General features: G+C 36.9%; 1 protein-coding gene across 1 annotated transcript in view; it reads right to left on the reverse strand.

The window, feature by feature from the left end:
* Nucleotides 1-229: 229 nt before the first annotated feature.
* The window catches only part of COL28A1 (collagen type XXVIII alpha 1 chain), a 50,855-nt gene continuing 34,708 nt past the window's right edge, over nt 230-16,376 (reverse strand). Inside the window, exons 25-34 of the mRNA XM_088533440.1 lie at nt 11,930-11,998; nt 10,886-10,954; nt 7,059-7,127; nt 4,709-4,789; nt 4,583-4,618; nt 4,356-4,392; nt 3,500-4,054; nt 2,402-2,577; nt 1,211-1,388; nt 230-402 (exon numbers count right to left, since the gene is read on the reverse strand). Of these exons, the coding sequence (XP_088389566.1) occupies nt 230-402; nt 1,211-1,388; nt 2,402-2,577; nt 3,500-4,054; nt 4,356-4,392; nt 4,583-4,618; nt 4,709-4,789; nt 7,059-7,127; nt 10,886-10,954; nt 11,930-11,998 (1,443 nt within the window). The remainder of the gene's footprint in view (nt 403-1,210; nt 1,389-2,401; nt 2,578-3,499; nt 4,055-4,355; nt 4,393-4,582; nt 4,619-4,708; nt 4,790-7,058; nt 7,128-10,885; nt 10,955-11,929; nt 11,999-16,376) is intronic.

Here is a 16,376-nt window from a genome sequence, read left to right on the forward strand (position 1 = left end):
TGGGGCTAAAAACGAGGTGACAAAGTTGGTGGTGATGCTCTGCCACTCTGAAGTAGTAAAGGAAAGGGGTAAAAGTTGCAGAAAAATGAGTTTTGATAAAATGTGAAACATAAGAACTGTGGGAAAATAACCCTAAATTAACATTTACATGGGATCTGTTGAAACAGAGTAAATCTTTTCAGTTTGGAAAAAAGGTAATTGAAGGACGATCCAACAGAGACAACTTACTTCATGTATCAATGCAGGTTTCTCGACACTCTCTTTCTGTTTCAAATCTGTTGTTGGTGCCTTTACAGCCTCCATACCAGAACTGGGCACAAGAATTGCCGTTCTTGTCATAATACCATTTTACCACGTAGTCTCGGCAATCACCTGGTTTCATGGGTTCCAAACACTTTGGGTCTGAAAATATATCCATACAAGTTAGCTTGGAATTTAAGATGAGATGCATTTTTCCTACAAGTGCCTTCTTCAACAAGAACACACCAGATGAACAAACAATGAGAAAAAAAAAATCTGTTAACTACAGGATAGGAGGGAGTGGAGATTGCGGTTTGGTTGGTTTTGGTGCAGATTCCTGCTTTAGGAGCCAGTGCTTTCAATACCTGGTTTCTCTTCACTGGCTAGACTTTCTTCTTCAAAGCTGTGATGGGTGTTTTCTGCCCTCAGCAAGTTGAAGAGGCTGCCTGCTGTTTTTCTTTGGAGAAAGTGTGGGTTCTTAGAGAAATGTTGCCCTGGTCTTTGCCTTTTCCTCTGCTCTGTCTCAGTAAAAGGAACTTCAGCTTGGCTGCTTTGACTCACCCATCTCCCCTGTCCACACACCAGTTCTGAGCACTGTGACCTTGTCATCTGTTCCAGACATCTGCTCTCTGAGAGGGACATCTGTGAATTTCTATTTCTGCCTGAGGTTTCCGAGGGAAAACACTGTCCCTCCAATCACTTTTAGAAAGCCAAATCATTTAGAAATCATTTTCAGGGAGGAAGATTTGAAGGAGAATCTCTTTGGCGTCTTTATTTCTCTGCCTAAATTATCGTATATATCTCTTTGCTCATAGCACTGTGGAAAGCAACCGGCATTTAGGAAGGAAGATGAAGCCTTTGAAAAGGAAAAAAAAGTGGGAGCTAAACTATGTGTTTCACCACCCCCAGAACAGGAGCATCACTCCACACCCACCTTCCCCATATGCTGAGGACAGAATTTATTCCTCACCTTTTTGAGTTGTTACTACCTGTGGTTGCAGCACTGTTAGCTGGCGATCTTCAGCTGCAGTTACACTGAATATAGGGTGGACTACTGGTCTCTGAGGTCTGATTTCAGCAGAGATGGTCACAGTATGATCCTGAGCTGATGGCAATGGCTCTGTATATCTGGTCCTCGGTGGACTAAACTAAAGGAAGGAGTCAAAATCATGTAATTTAAGATGTATTTGGGCTCAGGTTTCAAGAAAAAAGAAGAGAGAGATTTGTTGGTAAATAGTGGTATTTTTCTCAGGTATTATTTACCACTAGTCAGCTGGATTCAGACCTCCTTCTAGTGAAGTATCTGCCTGCAGCCCTCCCTCCCTGCTCTGCCTGGCCCTTTCCCCTCTGTTCCCCAGCTCAGCTAAGCAGAGAACCTCCGTGGTGAGAGCATGGATCAAAAGCAGCCCCTACTTGCTATTCTTGCCAACTACTCAGGAAATGACCCTGTCTTTACAACTGCATTTTCTGACACCAACTGAGAAGACAAAATAATGCCTTCCATTTAGTCAGTAAGCCAAATTAAATTCATTTTAGCAAAATTTCAGGTACCACTTAGTCTGCAAGAGAAGTAAAACAAACAGAAAAAAATGTTAAGGACTTTTGGAGTGAGGAAGTGCTTACTAACATCTATTACCCTGACTAGGAATGATCAGGCATTTTAAGTCTGTCAAGAAATGGGAAAGGGCAGGCAGGAGGAACAGTACACTTGTTATATTATTAACAGAAAAAAACAGGCATGCGTTTTGCTCCTTTAGAGATTATTTTAGATGTTTTTGCCCCACTGCTGAAGGACTAAAACACCTAGAGAGTAGGTGACTGTGACAAGAAATGTTGCACTGGCAACCAGCTTGCACACAAGTAAGCGCCTTCTCACCGCACATCTGACTGGAACGAGAATATCTGCAAGGTTTCCAACTCACTTTTAAGATGGATCAGATCTATGAAAAATGTGAAGGCCTGGTATTTATTGCAACTAAGATACAGTATTACCCTCTTTTTATTGTAAAATTGTAAGTTCTGCTCTTACTTTAAAAGCTTTGTTCCAACCAAAGAACACATTACTTGTACATTAAATGACTCACAAATAGTTCAATAAATAACTTATAAGTTTAAATAAAGATACATCTCTCTAAAAACACTTGATGACTACTTTGCTTACTGGGTAAGTGTTTCCTTCTATAGGGGGCACATTAGTCTCTGAAATAGCAATTGTAGGTAATTGACCATCAGTAACTTCACTTCCAGGATTTGAAGGTTGAGACAAAACATCAACTTTTCTGGTGTAGTGTTCAGATTCATTCTTACAGATTCTTGTGACAAGCTGATTTTCAAGTTCTAAAAGATTAACACAAAGATGAAGTTTGCTCAGTGTATTAAAGAAAAGTCACACCAATTCTCCACATGCTTTTGTACAGTATGAAACACAAATCTTTTATGATTGATAATGATTTTCAATATGCGGTCCAAAAAAAAATTGTGTCAAAATTGAAGTAAGAAATAATAAAGCAAAATATTCTCATAATTATTTAATTTTATGATGTCCTTGTTCATTTAGTAAGAGATAGATAAAATAACCCTTTCAATATCAAGTCATTTTTAAGCATAAGTCATTGATCAATGGGCTAGAAAAAAAGAGTGAGTGAATGAAGGTGTGTGTATATGTGATAAAGAGCAGCCAGCCTGCACACCCTGCTTGCTTACTCTCACAGGATTGTCAGTGAATGGCAAGACTTCTATGTTGGATGGGAGAGCTTGAGTTCAAACCCTAAATTTAATCCTAGCACAAGCTCAGCATAGTGAAATCAGTTTATGTTCAAAATAGATGTATTTTAGAGCGTTGCTCTATGATCAGCCTAGATCAACCCATTTTTCTCTTGGATCATTATAGGCTTTTCCTGGATTTTCTCTGATTCCAGCTGCGGTCACAGGATTTTTCAAGCTGCAGTTTGAAATACCTAATTTGTTAGCAGACCCTTTTCTCTTGAGTATGTTCCTCTTCGACCTTTTCCCCTAGAACCGAGATAAAAGAGTAGGTTTCTATACAACTTTTGGAAGAAGAAAAAAGAGTGTCAGAATAAGATCATGAAGGGAGAGCAAGACTGATAAAGAACAAGAGAAGCTGAAGAAATAGTTGCATCCAAAAAAGATACAAAAGCCAATATTCAGCAGGCCTCTGCTGACTGCCTCTCCTTGCTGTGGGAAAGGCCAAACTCTGTAAGATACTTACTGGAAAGTCTTCTCTTGCAGTTTCTCTTACCTGGAAGTGTCATGAAGTCATCTATCGGGTGTAAGTGTTCTGCATCGGGGTCACTGGCAATGAGCTGCATTTCTTTCATAAAATCACTGTAATGAGGCTCAGTGCTCTGAGCAATCCCAATGACAAATATCTCAATGTCTGTGGCATGGGCCTCCCTTACTACAGTATCCAGTTGTACTTTGTCCCGAGTGTCTGCTTGTCCGTCTGTTATTACAACAGCCACTTTTCTTACTCCCGGACGTGCCGTCTCAAATAACCTAATGGTTTCTTGAATAGCAGAAGCTGTGTAGGTGCCTTCTCCTAGGTAGGGCATTTTATCCACAGCAGATTTTAGGTTTTCTTTGTTTGTGTATTGCTTAAGAGAAGAAACCAGCTCTACTTTATGGCTGAAGTTGATGATGCCAATACGTGTTGCGACATGGTTGGCCACTACTTTGTCAACGACTGTGTTCATAAAAGTTTTGATAATGTTGAAGTTATCTGGACCAACACTTTCTGAACTGTCAATGACAAATATTAGTTCCAGTGGTGTTATGCTACATCTGATACCACAACCTAGAAGAACAACCATTTGAGACATTTAATGAGGAAATAAGGACGATTGCAAGAATATCTTGCATTTAGCTGAAATAACAGATTTACAGTCAGTTAGGCTGAATTAATGAATTAACATAATATATAGTTACTGATACCGATAAATGGAAACAGAGCTGGACCAAACTAGTTCCAATAGAGCTCTGTTGACATAGTTATCATTTTTTAATTCCATTCAATGGTATCCTTACACACTAACATGTACAGGAAAAATTCATTTACAAATATAATTCAGCATTTTTTTTTGTGCTGGAATGCTTACCACATATTTCATTGATAAGTCTGATTACTTCTTCTCTCTGAAAAAGGATATTAATTAATATGCTGCATGTTCTGGTTTTAATAATGTTGGAATTTATTTATTTATTTATTTGCCTGCACAATGCAGGCAATGCCGCATAACGCACCTTGTGTAATGTGATCTAATATTAAAGTATTTTCAAAAAAAAAAAGAGTTCTAGCTTCAAATAAACTCATGTACATACTTACTGAAAGACCAGGTTCACCTTTTCTTCCCCAAATTCCCTGAAAGCATGTAGAGTAAGACAATTAGTACAGTACTAATTTACCTAATTTTTACTTTGTAAAAACAAGTAATATAAAACTCTATTTTACTTTTGGTCCTGGAGGTCCTGGGTCTCCAATCTCTCCTTTGGCACCTTTGATCCCTGGATCACCTTTATCTCCATAGTCTCCCTAATTTCAAACAGCAATATTAAACATAGTCAGTAAGCAAAGTCAAGTTTTTCTGGTAGTCAGAGCTGGAGTTTGGGTTCAGTTCATTTTTACAAATAATTTTCTTTTCTTTTTTTTTTTTTGTTGTGCTTGAGTTATCCTGTTTGAATTCCTAATGGAACATCTGGAAGCAGGATCAGAAAGAAAACATCACTGGGTATTTAAACACTGTAAATAATTTTCTATGAAAAATTACCTTGATTCAAGTGTGTGGGGTATAGACACCTTTATGCAGATGTCCAGATACATATAATGGTTTTCACCTCTTTGATTTTTTTGAATTATATTATATTTATATTGGATCATTATATTTATGTAATTATGATATATGTATATATATATATATGTATATATATATATTATATATTTATATAATTATGATATAATGATATAATTATATTATATTTATATTGGACAAATATTTATATTGGATCTATCTTAGGGCAAACCTATGAGGAAATTTTACTACTTAAATCAGCCAACGTAAAGAAACTCACACCAGCTTTGAAGGGTTTGAATTCTTTACCATGAAAGACTGGGAGCTCACACTTTGAAAATACCTTTAAATACATTTAAAAGCAAATTCTTCTTTTTTTTTTCCTTATTTGACCAGACTTTTTGATTTCAAAAAGAAGATAAAGTGTTCAACATTATTACATGTTAAGAGGCAATTTTCAGATGAGGCAGGTATGAAATATAAGGTCAAAACATTCAGGATCTACATTTGCTATTTCTTCAAGGAACAGGATTTTATTTCTTTCAGGAAATTATTGATCACCTTACATTTCACCTGAAATGTTAGACCTCAAAAATGTGACTAGGATGCTGGGAATTTTGCTATTATTCCTTGTTACTATTCAACCAATGGAACCGTATAGATATATCACTTGTTTCCACATGTACTATGGGGATTGCTATCATTTTTAAGAAAATCTACTAACTTCTCTGAGTCTCATCTTGCTCAGCTTGTATGAACATGAAAATTGTGTATAGCTACTGCAGAGCTAAGGAAATCACTAAGTAAGCTCTCAGCAGACACTGTTGTGTATCTATCTGATGTACTTTCACCAAATCATGATATCCAGCAAGAATATTTTTCTATTATCCCTCTGTAAACTGAACGTAACCTCATCAAAATTAATGTCAGCATAAGGGAAAGCAATTTTGCTCTGCTGTCTGTGGTGGTGCTGCTACTTTCTTACACATATTTATGTTAAAATCTGTCTATGTGGCACTGCTTGAAATTTCTGCTGAGATAAACCATTCCTTTTTCCGCATGACAGGTCTGCTAAATTAAGAACATATAGAAAAATTGTAAGCATTTGAATGGATTGACACCAGGTCATAAAGACTAGCCAAGATAAAGGATGAATATGAAAAACAGTGAAAATATCACAATTGTCATTTTAGTGTGTAGCATTCTGCATCTGAGGGGAACTAGAATCAGAGGTCAAAAATGTAAATCTGTATTAGAGAGATTGATATTCCCTGTTTCATAAAAGCTGAAGGGGACCAAATCCTGTAGAATGAAAACCATGAAAACCATCGTGGGGTGGCCTAGCCCTGCCCCACAGGGAGCTCCAGAAGCATCAGCCCAGGAGCTCCCGACCTGCACAGCACCCGGACACCCGCTGACCATGGCCCTGGCTTCCTTCAGCCAAGCTGCTCCCAGCAGAGCTGCACACCCTAAAATCACTGATAAACAGCCAAGAATGCAAATTATATCTGCCCAGAGTTTCTTAGATGGGTGTAGATGTACGCAGGATATGCTCTAGGAAATTGTCACAATTTTCCCATCAACCTGTTTAATATGCAGTAGGTTCAAGTTTCAGCTCCAATGACCGCAAAAAAATGGATCTAATGCAACAAAGCCTTTAAAAGACATTAAACGAAGGGTAAATTTTTGTTTGTCAAAGTCTGACAAATAATGGAACAACTTTTTGTAATACCTGAATAAAAGGCTCAAAATAATTGAATGCATGTCTTGATTTATATTATTTTCCTGCTAAGAGTTACGACTTCTTTCTACATCTTAGTTCAGAGGCTGATCCGGAATAATAATCGGGATTTTTATTAACTCCAAAGCTGACAAGTTTTAGTAAGCACTTATCTTGCTTGATAAGGCAAGGTGTTTGCCTTCTACTTATCTGCAAAAAACACTGTTGAATCAAATAGGCAACACAGAAAGAAAAATAAATACTTCTTCACTTATTGCAAACCTCGGATTTACCTTTGGCCCAGGAAGACCGATTCCTATTGAACCCTTTGGTCCAAGAAAACCTTGATTTCCTTTTTCTCCCTGAAAAGAATACGGAAAATAAGTTTAACTGAAAATTAAAATAACATCTATATTATTTAACACTATGCTACTCACTTTATAACATGCTGCATGATAAGGAATAATTTATATAATTCAGAATGTACATGAAGTTTTTTGATATATATCATGACAAAATTGTTCTTGATTAATGAAATGAAATGTCATTTCACTGGCACAGAAAAGTGAAAAATAACCTCACAGAGGTTCAGAGGCACCACCTGGTCTACAAAAGGAAAAAGAATAGGCTAAAATCTAACTAGTCATTTTTCTAGAAATACACATCCAGAAATCTCTGCAAGGTTGACCTATTTTTTTTTTCTGATCTTCACTAAGCAAATACAAGGAAATCTCTGTCCACAATGAGGAGAGTGGAACAACCTTCTGCTGCCACCTTAAAGGACAATATAAGTTCAGTCACAACATGAATTTGCTTGTTGAGTACACCCTGCTGTATTTACACAGATTTGAAAAACACTGTAATGCTAGTACCGTGAACATACATTCAACACGTTCTAAGATACAGCTGTTTCTTAGAAAAATACCTTTTTCAAGCTACAGCTTTTATCTGTCTGTATTGTTTCAAAATATAAGAAAAATCTGTCATAGCATGTGGGTACCAGAAACTGTCTTGTTTTCTTTAATATTGTAACACAAATACTTTTGTCAGATGAAAAGCTAAATACATTTTAAGCTCAACTAGAGGAAATTATGTTCTCCAGTACTTACATGCTTACTAAAGTCCACATTTTTTGTAGAATAACAGCACTGCTCTGCAGAGGCACCCAAAATAGCTCTAGAGAATGTAAATGAGAGATCAAGAGCAGCTATTGCCTGTACCAAATCCAGGCCATGAGACCTAGCCCATGAGATGCTAGTAAATCTGTGCAGCCCAGTACATAGTAAACATATATTTAATCTCTGTAATGCTGGCCCTGAAATAATGAAATATGGTTGGACTCTTTCAAGTTAAAAATATTTTGGTTTCTTATTGAGATGCAAGGTGGAAAATCTTTAGGTTCTTTCAAAATACTGCAATCCCTTAGATTTTGTTTCAGTAATATCGAAGACTCTCCTGCCTAGGTCCATGTGCATCAGCGCTTTTCTTTTTTCTCCATTAGTAGAAGGATAGCATTTATTTCTCATAACTAGACTGTATACAAGTAGTAAGTTCTTGAATTCAGAGATCACGCTGCTTAATTTGTTCTTTATCCTTCCACTGCCTCTTTCCATCTGAATCAAATTTAGTTGCAATTTTCAGTCAAGAGCTTCCAGACTGTCTCACCTTCTACCTCTCACTTCTACTATGAATCTTGTAGCTACTCTCGACTAGGCCTAGAGGGATTACGCTGCTCATAATGGACAGAGAAATCTAAAATTACATCCCTAAATTTATCAAGAATCTGCCTTTACCAAAGGCGAAGCAGTTTGGGTGGACTGACGGCAGTTCACTCTGCTGTGTGGGGTAGGAGCTTGTGGACTCCGCTGCAGGCGGAGGAACAGTTCCAGTGTGCAGAGTCAAGCAGACATTTTTCCTTCCAGATAATCAAGGCTTTCAGTTCCCAATGAGTTGGGAATCCAGCAGCTTGTTTGAAAAAGCAGGATGCAGCTTCTCATCAGGATGAGATATCACTAACCTCCTAAGCAGTAGCTCCAGCCCCCACCCAGTTGCTTACAGCTGCAAAAATCTAGCCACTATAGAGACTCTGGATACTGGAAAATAAATCATGCTGCAGTACATTATATAACTGATTCAGGAGAAAAAAATAGTAATTTCCTAGAAATACAAAATATTACTAAGGCAATGAGATGTCCAAGGCAATTTAGCTGGCACAGCTGTAGGAAAATACAGGGACTATTTTATTTAATGTATTCTGACTCACCTTTTAACACATTTGTGCTTTCTGGCTCCTTTATGTAGTTATTGCTACAAATTACCTTTAAACAGAGTGAAACACAGTGTGCCAGGCTGCATCAAAGCCTGCTTTCCAGCACAGCAGCTGACCAGCCTTACTGCTACAGTCACCAGAGCACTTCATTAATCCCCTAACAGAGCAGCAGAACACATATATGAAGCAGAATTAAAGTATGTTTTGTTTTCCTGTGATCCTCCACTGGTATCTTATGTCAGATACAACAAAATTATCCATCTATTGCTGTCATTTGTTAAAGCACAACTGAAAGTGTTAAAGTAGTGTTCAGGCAATGAAAATTGAATGAGACCGATTGTTCTAAAATAAAAATACCTATGCAGCAGGCATTTCTCATAGGTACACATCTGAGATTTGTCCTTTAAAAAGTCAACCATAGAATCAAATCCTGCTTCCTCTATTTGTGCAACAAGTCATGAACACAGATAAGATTTATCATAGAAGTAATAATGTAATGTTCTGTAAAAACTGGAAGTGCTTTTTTAGTTTTGAAGTATTAACTGCTTTGCCAGTTCAATCCACATAGATAATTCAGTTCAAACTTGATTATCAGCTTTAACTTAAAAATCAAAATGGTATGTGTGTAAAAAGGTATAATGTGTGTAAAATGGTGTGTGTGTAAAATGGTGTGTGTGTAAAAATCCTTGACCCTAATATCCTACTAGATTACTGATCAACATGCAGACTTGCGTAAAACTGTCTTTCTCTGAATTGACTGCAGATCTGCAAACGTCTAGACAGTGGTTTTGAGAGGAAACCAAACATAAAAAGGAATAGCTGTGAACATTTCTATCAATATAAGGTTGCTGGAAACCCATAAAATTTTCTATATGTTGTTCTTAGCATATGCAGAGAGAGCACTATGTGTGTGTATATATATATATATATATGTATAAAAAAGTGGCATGATACTAACAGTTCAAACCCAGGAGTATAGTAGTTTAAGATGATGAAGCATGGCCAAAAAGAAGGAAGCTTGGCATGGCCTTGAAGAGAGAAAGACAGGAGAGACAGATGCTCAAGCAAGCATCAGTGTATACAGGAAAATGGTACTAAAGAAGCAAGGCAGTTAGCAAAGTTAATAAGGAAGAAGTGGCTGTTAACAATTAATAAAAAGTAATAATAAAATAATAAAAATAAAGTAATAAAAAGTAAATTAATAATCAATAAACCAACAAGCATTTCTTAAGGGATGAAAATTTCAAGGAAAAGACTGTGCAATTCCTGTACTACTCCAGGAACAAACTGGCTGAGTCTGATCCACCACCTCACTACAGTCACAGTTTCAGACTCAAAGGCAAAGATCTTTTGGGTACAAAGCATGCCATTTTCTTAAATCTTTACATTCTACATTCTCTCATTGCAAAATGTATGAAAAGTAATCTATATTTCTGTAGCTATATATAGTTTGACTTATTTTGGCAAAACATGGTAGATCTCTATTACTGAGAGCAGTATATGAGCATCTAGAGCAAAAGGGAATGTTTTCTTAAGACATACTGTTTTAAATCTAAGTAAATCAATACAATAAAGCAGAGATGAGATTTTATTTTTCTTGTGGTTAACAATATTTGTAAAAGCAAGGACAATTCTCATTGATCTAGGAGGAACTCAACAGTTAATGTCACATACTTTACCAACAAGAAATTTTAATTTACAATGAATATTTGTGAATATTTGTAGAAGTAGAACTTACTTGCAAACAGAATTTACACAGAAAGTATGCAGGCAGGAAAAGAGACAATGAGTTTCTGTAAGAGAAAATTTTAAGAAGAAAGTATGGAGAGATATGATATCAAGCTGGGTTACCTTGTCTCCTTGTATGCTGTCCCCTGGGGGTCCTGGTGGACCTGGCAAGCCTTTCTGTCCCATAATACCCTACAGCAGTCAGTGGGGCAAATGCAGAAGAATTAGCAGGTAAACTTTATGCCTGGTAATTCTCAAATTCACTACAAGCAAAATTAGAGTAAAGGCTTTTCAAAGACTGATTCTAATCCTTCTTTTATTTATGGTTTCACACTGTGGATTGTTTTAATTATCCATGGCAAACTCCCAGGAAAGTAAAGAAGTAGTTAAAAATAATGAAAAAATAAATAACAATCCTGAAACAGTGTGATATTTTGTCCTGTTTTGTAGTTGCCTGGGTAGAATAAATAGAAGCCATTTTTATACAATGGCTTGGTGCAGTCATTCCATGCAGGGGTAACTGACAGCAGAAGGGCAAAGGACCACAGCAATAAAGCCCAATGCAAGTAAATCTGCCATGCATGATGATCCTATACATCAGGTATATATTCAAAGTGACTGTAATGTCATGGTCTCTGGTAGCACCAGTCACTCAGGAAAGCAGAAGGTGGAGATGGAGAGTACAGTGAAAGAAACAGCTGCTGCAAAAAGACTCTTGAAAACATTTGAACATTTTGAATGAAGAAACTGAAGCATTTTGCTTCAATAGCATCAAAATGAAGTATTTATCATCTAAATTTGACCAAAAATTATAAAAGTTTCTGCAGACTTATTACTGGATTTTGCTTACTAACCGTTAATAAAAACTCATCCTACTTCAATACAGTGAATGGAATTCACTTGTATGTAAACTACACACATTTTGCATATGCTGAATATTTAGCCATATCTAGTCATAAAGCCTAGCTATAATTGTGATTTTCATCCAGTCAGTACTCCTTCCTAAGCCAGTTGCTAGAAGTGTAAGAAGTATAAGAGTTTATGTCCCATTCCTCCTGCAACTGCACCAAGGTGAATCAAGTAGTTGAAGAAGATGTTGTAGTACCAGGCAGTCCAGCAGCCAGAATCACAAAAGAACAGAAAGTTCCAAAATTGCATTGGACCAACCTTGGGACCAATCATTCCACTTCCCCTAGGTCCTGGGGGCCCCGGATAGCCTTTCATGCCACGATCTCCCTAGAAATAATCATAATACTGTCAGTAATTTGATCACCTCTGAAGTGTTATACCTTGCATCTGCTGAACAGATTACATATACATTCCTGGAAAAATCCAGTATGAAGCAATCAGTCAAACTATTGAGCTTAAAAAACAAATGTAACATAGATAAACAATCTATTTTCAGTTGCAGCATAAATAAAAAAAAAAAAAAACGAATGTGTGCATCCACATTACTTACTTAAGCTCTTGGTAAAGAACACTGTATTCACAAGAAAAGGTCCATGTTCAAACTCACCAAAACATGACCATTATAATTTGCAACTTTATTGGCTACAGAAGAAAAAGGAAATAAAGCTCATTTGGAAACCACATCACTCTTCTATCACATTCTGCAGGGTCTTGCCAGGAGGGCCTGGGGCTTACCAGTAAGGCACGACGGAAGCCGTGCCCTTGGACCCGTAGTGTACTTGTTCTCAAAGCAGAGATATTCAATTTCCAAAACTGACAAACTAACATGATTATGAACATTTTATTTTAATATCATGGACACGAGAGAAGACAAATAACAACCCTGTCTTTGTTTTCATAAGAAGCCTCAATGGACGTTGAATTTATAAACACTTTTAGCTTGATTTTTTTAAGCGAATGAGGCTTGAGTGACACCATGTCTGTGTTTCTACTCATCCGTGTTGGTCCTTCCCTTCACTCCCCCAGTATATTTTGAATTTATCAGTTGATTAGTTGATTTCAGCCAAATTCATCAGAAAGTTTGAGACCTTGAGGACAATCATTACCATGGTTTTGGTGAAAATTGGAGGCTGGATAAAGGAGAGAAATCCAAACTATGTTTTCAGAGAAAAAAAAAAAAGCAGAGAAGTCTGATCCTTCCACCCCCAGGCAGCTGCAAGGCAGCAGCCAGCTAGCCTGGGTTAACGGTGGGTAATGCTGAACCACATGCTGTCCTTCGGGCTGCAAAGAAGCCCAACGCAAGCAGGGAGGTATCGGGGATATTGGTGGGGGCTAGGCAAGGGGACACAAGAGGAAGCTTTGTTTCCCATACTCTCAAACCATACAAACGAGGGAATCAGCACATAATCACTGGAAAACTCTCTTCGGTTTGAAAGGAAAAGCAAAGACTAGCAATGGAAACAGTTGCAGATGCACAAGATTCTGAATGAGGTTTAGTAAGAAAAGCTGTTAAGTATATGTTTATACAGGCTCATGCAAGAGAAAGAAAGTGCTGATAAGGTATTATTCATACAAAATATTAATATCAGAGTCAAGAAGAGACTATATTTCTTGACAAAAAAATGCAATGACAAAACCCAGTGAACCACTAAGATGTAAGTACACTTAATTCTAATTGGTTTTGTACTCAGGAAAGCTCAAAAACATGAACGTGCCTGCAGAGGGAGCACGTTAGCTGGAAAAGAAGTGCAATATGGATTACACAGAGCTCAGATGGCACTTGCCCATTTGCAGTGGGTTGCAAGAAACAACATATCAAACTGATTTAGCAGGAAGGAAAGTGCAGAAACTTTACTGAATTCAATTGTCACATTTTCACATTATAACCTAGTTTATAATGTGCTTTTAGATAAAATGCCCTAAATTCAACCTTTAATGACAGATCCCTAGCCTAAATTTTCTGTATATGACTACTCTCATTCACAACCACTGACATACGTGCTTTAGGCATGTCTATTTATGCATATTAGAGCCTACAATATGTTCAAATTTGACAGATTTGGAGATGTGGGAACTCTGAATCCAAGTGCTAGATTAACCTTTATAATATTTTTTTCTTATTGATGGAACATTTGGCTTCTGTTTTTATTTTCTATTCCCCTATCTCTCAAAACACTGGAGACTGGCCAGCTTGAGTCAGGACATAGGAATGATACACGGTTGCTCCAGGCCTTAAATTTGTGTGTTGAGCCCATAATCTGTGGGTTAAACTTATGACCAGATTCAGTCAGGAGGGAATTTCAGCCTCAGATTTGATCAGGAGAGGCTGGTGGGCTGTTTGTTTGTTTGGGTTTTGTTTTGTTTTGGAAAAGGGAGCTAAGGAGATGGCTAGTTTTCTTCTCAAGTATCTGAGATCATCTTCTTGTGATGACCTGAGATACATTGATTTTAAGACACTCCTAGCAGCTGTGAACTGTGAAGCAGCCTGTAAGCAACTGTGATGGAAGCTGAATGGGGAATTATTAAAGAACTCAACAATTCCTTATGATCCGGTACCCAATACACCTGCACTTAGACCAGCTCTAAACAAAAAGAGTCCAAGGGTGGCTTGAAGCTACCTCTTTCTTCCCATGGGCAACATATGCTGGGTCTTATGCTGGATCATTCCAGGTGAAGGATTGAATTTTAGCCTCACATACTTAGCTAATACCATATATCTCACTGAAAAGATCTTTTGTAAAGCTCTAATAATTCTCAAAGTTTCCATATTTCTTGGCTTGGAGAAAAAAGACTTTCCTTATGCTTTGTGAGTTGCAAACTGGGTAAATTCTTGTTTCTAAGGTGTGACACTAAGCTGCCCTTCAGGGCCTTTGTTTCAAGCATTTAGCTATAAATCTGATAAGCTATAACTCATTTCCTAAATTGTGCTTGCAGATAAGTTCATCACCATCAGAAAAATAGTGAACTAGAAAAACATCACTGAAATGAACACTGAAACAAGAAATAAAGAGCTGAGCCAAGACAGTGGAAAGCACAGGACTCCCACACCTGTCTTATCATCTCAGAGAAGTGAATCATTTCTTATCACATCAAGAAAACTCACTAAGTGACCTAAAGGTCACCTAAAAATAAACATATATATCTCATTTACTGTGAAGCTTGTATATTTGATACTGAAATGCACAGCAGACATAGTGGTGCTCTCTTTACTGAGAGAGTGCTTCCCTCAATTGAGTTCAAGCAGACAGGACCCAAGCTGCAAAAGAAAGTTACCCTGTAGCTGGATCCAGCTCAAAGGTTCATGCTCTAGAGATACCCTAGCGGTTTTAATACTCCCTCTGTTGTCCAACTAGCGAGAATAAAGCTTTTGTTATTTCTAGCACCATGCTCCTATGGACATGAATGTCTATTGCCCACCTCCTAGGTGGCACTAATGCATTTAGATCTTTTTTTTTTTTTTAAGTTGTATTGAGACATTCTGTGCCCCTGTTTTAATGCTGCGGGAAATGGGGTGCCAACAGGACTGAATGCATCCCACGTTCCGATTTTGTTTTCATGTGAATTTGACCTCTGACACATAAAATTCCTATCTTGTAGTGCACACACATGTGAGCCATTTCTGAAAGTGAGGAGAACAGAGCTCTGATTGAGCTTAGTGGAATATTCTTATATAATGATACTCAAAGGAATTTCCAGTTGACTAATGTGTAAATTTATGTGTCTTTTTTATCAAAAAATATTATTTCAAAATTTACAGAATATATATTCTGTAAAATTATTGAGGCAGATATTAAAAATAAGGAAAAATTAAAGCTAACTGATCGGACTCGAAATATAGCAATAAACAGCAAACCATCTTTAACTGTATCTAGCTTTAGTGGGGTTTCAAGGAGACTTTTTTACCATGTATTATTTGTAATTTTTAACACTACAGACTGCTTGACATGACAACATACGAAGAGCAATGTTTTCAAGGAAAGAAACTTGAAAGTCATGTCAGGTCATAATATAAGATAATTTCACACTGTGATGCTGGCTCAAAGATTACAATTCCCCAGAAATTTAAATCAGAATGTCACTAGGAATACAGAAGTTTTCTTACTTTTGCATAAAGACTGTTGCAGCTCTCCTATAAGAATATCCTTTTCTAGTGTTCAAGAAGGAAATTGATAAATTGAAGAAATTTTAGAGAAGAGCCATGAAAATTGTTGAGGGGAAGGGAGAATAGTCTCTGTAAAAAGACAAATTGTTCAGTCAAAGTAGCTACTTAAAGAGAAATTGGTGGAGACAATTTTTAAGTTAGTAGTCAAAAGATACAATAAGATTAATTAAAATAAATTTGAGTGAAACAAAACCAAAATGTGAATGAAAAGTTTTATTTTGTTTTGTTTTTTAACTGAAAGGAAACCACTATAATAGTTACAGTAAATTTTTTCACAACTGTTATTTTTTAAAAGATTTATGGCTGTGTTTCTGAAAAAATACATAGAAACAAATTTTAGGACACCATACAAAAGATCTGTAGCTTATATTTAAAAAAAAATCAAAGCAGATCACAGGTTTCTTTTGTTCTTATAAATCGGGAATTAATGTAATCTGCTGGGACAGACATTTTTTCAGGTGCATACTCTGCCCGCATTTCTACATGAAAACTCTAATATCCTGGATCTTTTGGTCTATGGCAAATCTTTATATTTGCACCAAA

This window comes from Tinamus guttatus, unplaced genomic scaffold (genome assembly GCF_059628265.1).
Source record: "Tinamus guttatus ecotype Peru unplaced genomic scaffold, ASM5962826v1 Tinamus_guttatus_pri_ptg000503l, whole genome shotgun sequence".
Taxonomy (NCBI): Eukaryota; Metazoa; Chordata; class Aves; order Tinamiformes; family Tinamidae; genus Tinamus; species Tinamus guttatus.